Raw genomic sequence first — 1727 nt, 5'->3', positions numbered from 1 at the left:
AGTGCTCTTTTTAACCTTCTCGCTATTGGGATCTGTTTACATTACGTGACACTGAGAGTGGCAGACATATTGCTTCCAAAGTCGCAGGAACTGAGTCAGCGCGTTTATACATGCGCATAGGCCCCCAGGATAGGCACTGGGCCACGTGTATACTCGTCTTCAGTAGTTAAAGGGCTAAGGAGGCAATTGTGTGTACGGTATTGCCTCGATCTCCCCTAAGCGCTATTTTCTTCATAAAATTTTTTTCTATTTTCATTTTATTTCAGAGCATCGCGGGCCACAAAAAATTACCTCGAGGGCCGCATGCAGCCTGCGGGCCGCCAGTTTGACACCCCTGGTCTAGAGAATAATGTTTTTGGAACTCTGAGCAATACCTGCACATAGGTATTTTGTTTCCATGTCTGTATAACATAGAACATATTACCCAATTAACCACCACACAGACACTCTTATCCCCCATTAGCATCTATTGATGCTTAATCTCACAGCGTTCTAGTTCCCAGGAGTTTAGGTAAAATGTCATGTTGACTACATGCAGCATCCTTCTTGCGCTTCTCTCTCCACAGGTCATCAAAAGGATTGAAGCGTAGTGAATATTAATGAGGCTAACGCTCATCTTTTATATAACTACTCCATAGGACACTTTGCTGCAGAAGATGTGGCCTCTAGGGTCAAGAGTTTGAATAAAAACATGGAGTCTCTCCAGGCTCGAGCTGCTAGACGGCAAAATGATCTTGAGGCCACTGTCCAGTTTCAGCAGTACCTGGCTGACCTGCATGAGGCAGAAGCATGGATTAGAGAGAAGGAACCTATCGTGGACAACACTAACTATGGGGCTGATGAAGAAGCAGCTGGGGTAAGGCAGACAATGGGAATGAACATTGCTTAGTATTCATCAAATAGCACCAAATTGGATTGTGGGACAGTTATAGGTTCTGTTAGATTATTTGAGTTTTCCAGAATGATAGCCTTTGGACTTTATTTGCTGGGATATCCTCAGAGTTGGCAGAGATCCCCCCCCCAAAAAAAATTACATTTTCCTAATCTCACAGAGATCCATAGATTCCCCAGAAATTTCTAAACTCAGAAAGGCATGACCAGAGATCTATGCTTGTCTTGGTCCCATCTTAAACTTCCCAGAGTAAGCTTAAGATTTCACAAACCAATCTTGGTTTTAAGATATAGTCATCTTAAATACTTCATTGAAATAAAATCAGGAAGACATGTGGAGGCAAGAAGAAAATCAAAGGTCATATTACCCTTTATATCCATTTCTTTGTTTTGTTCATTGTCTTATGGGAAGACAATATAATATTTCACAAACTTTCCATACTAAAAATAATTGAAATGACCATCTAAAGTTATGCTAATGTTTTATCCTAATGTTTAAAATTATATTAATGTTTAACATTATCAGCAGCATCCTTTTAAGCTGTGATGTGTGTTGATCAAATGCTTGTGGCATTTGGCTTCATGTTGATTAAAGCAAATATATTAAAATTGTTATTCATTTTTTTTAAAAGATTTTTATTGGGGAATTGAGGGGATGGGAACAGTGCTGGGGAATTGGGGGAAGGGAACAGACAAGTTGCTGATGTTTTGTTCTTCAGTCTAGTTGTGGAGGACTTTGCTTCACTGGCCCAAGTTGGCACCATCATTCCGCTCTTCCCAGGCAAGGCAGATCAGTCGCCGGCTTGAGGGTGCTTACGCTGGCTGCTGGCTACACA

The 1727-nt window shown here is 41.2% G+C and overlaps 1 protein-coding gene across 1 annotated transcript in view; it reads left to right on the top strand.

Annotated features, from left to right (window-relative positions):
* The window catches only part of SPTA1 (spectrin alpha, erythrocytic 1), a 110993-nt gene that overhangs the window by 52541 nt on the left and 56725 nt on the right, over nucleotides 1-1727 (top strand). The window contains exon 19 of the mRNA XM_019634272.1: nucleotides 639-856. Within this exon, the coding sequence (XP_019489817.1) occupies nucleotides 639-856 (218 nt within the window). The remainder of the gene's footprint in view (nucleotides 1-638; nucleotides 857-1727) is intronic.

The sequence above is a fragment of the Hipposideros armiger genome, unplaced genomic scaffold (assembly GCF_001890085.2).
Source record: "Hipposideros armiger isolate ML-2016 unplaced genomic scaffold, ASM189008v1 scaffold_1569, whole genome shotgun sequence".
Lineage (NCBI taxonomy): Eukaryota > Metazoa > Chordata > Mammalia > Chiroptera > Hipposideridae > Hipposideros > Hipposideros armiger.
The sequence above is the reverse complement of the archived record's forward strand: the minus strand, read 5'-3'. Positions and strand labels throughout refer to the sequence as shown.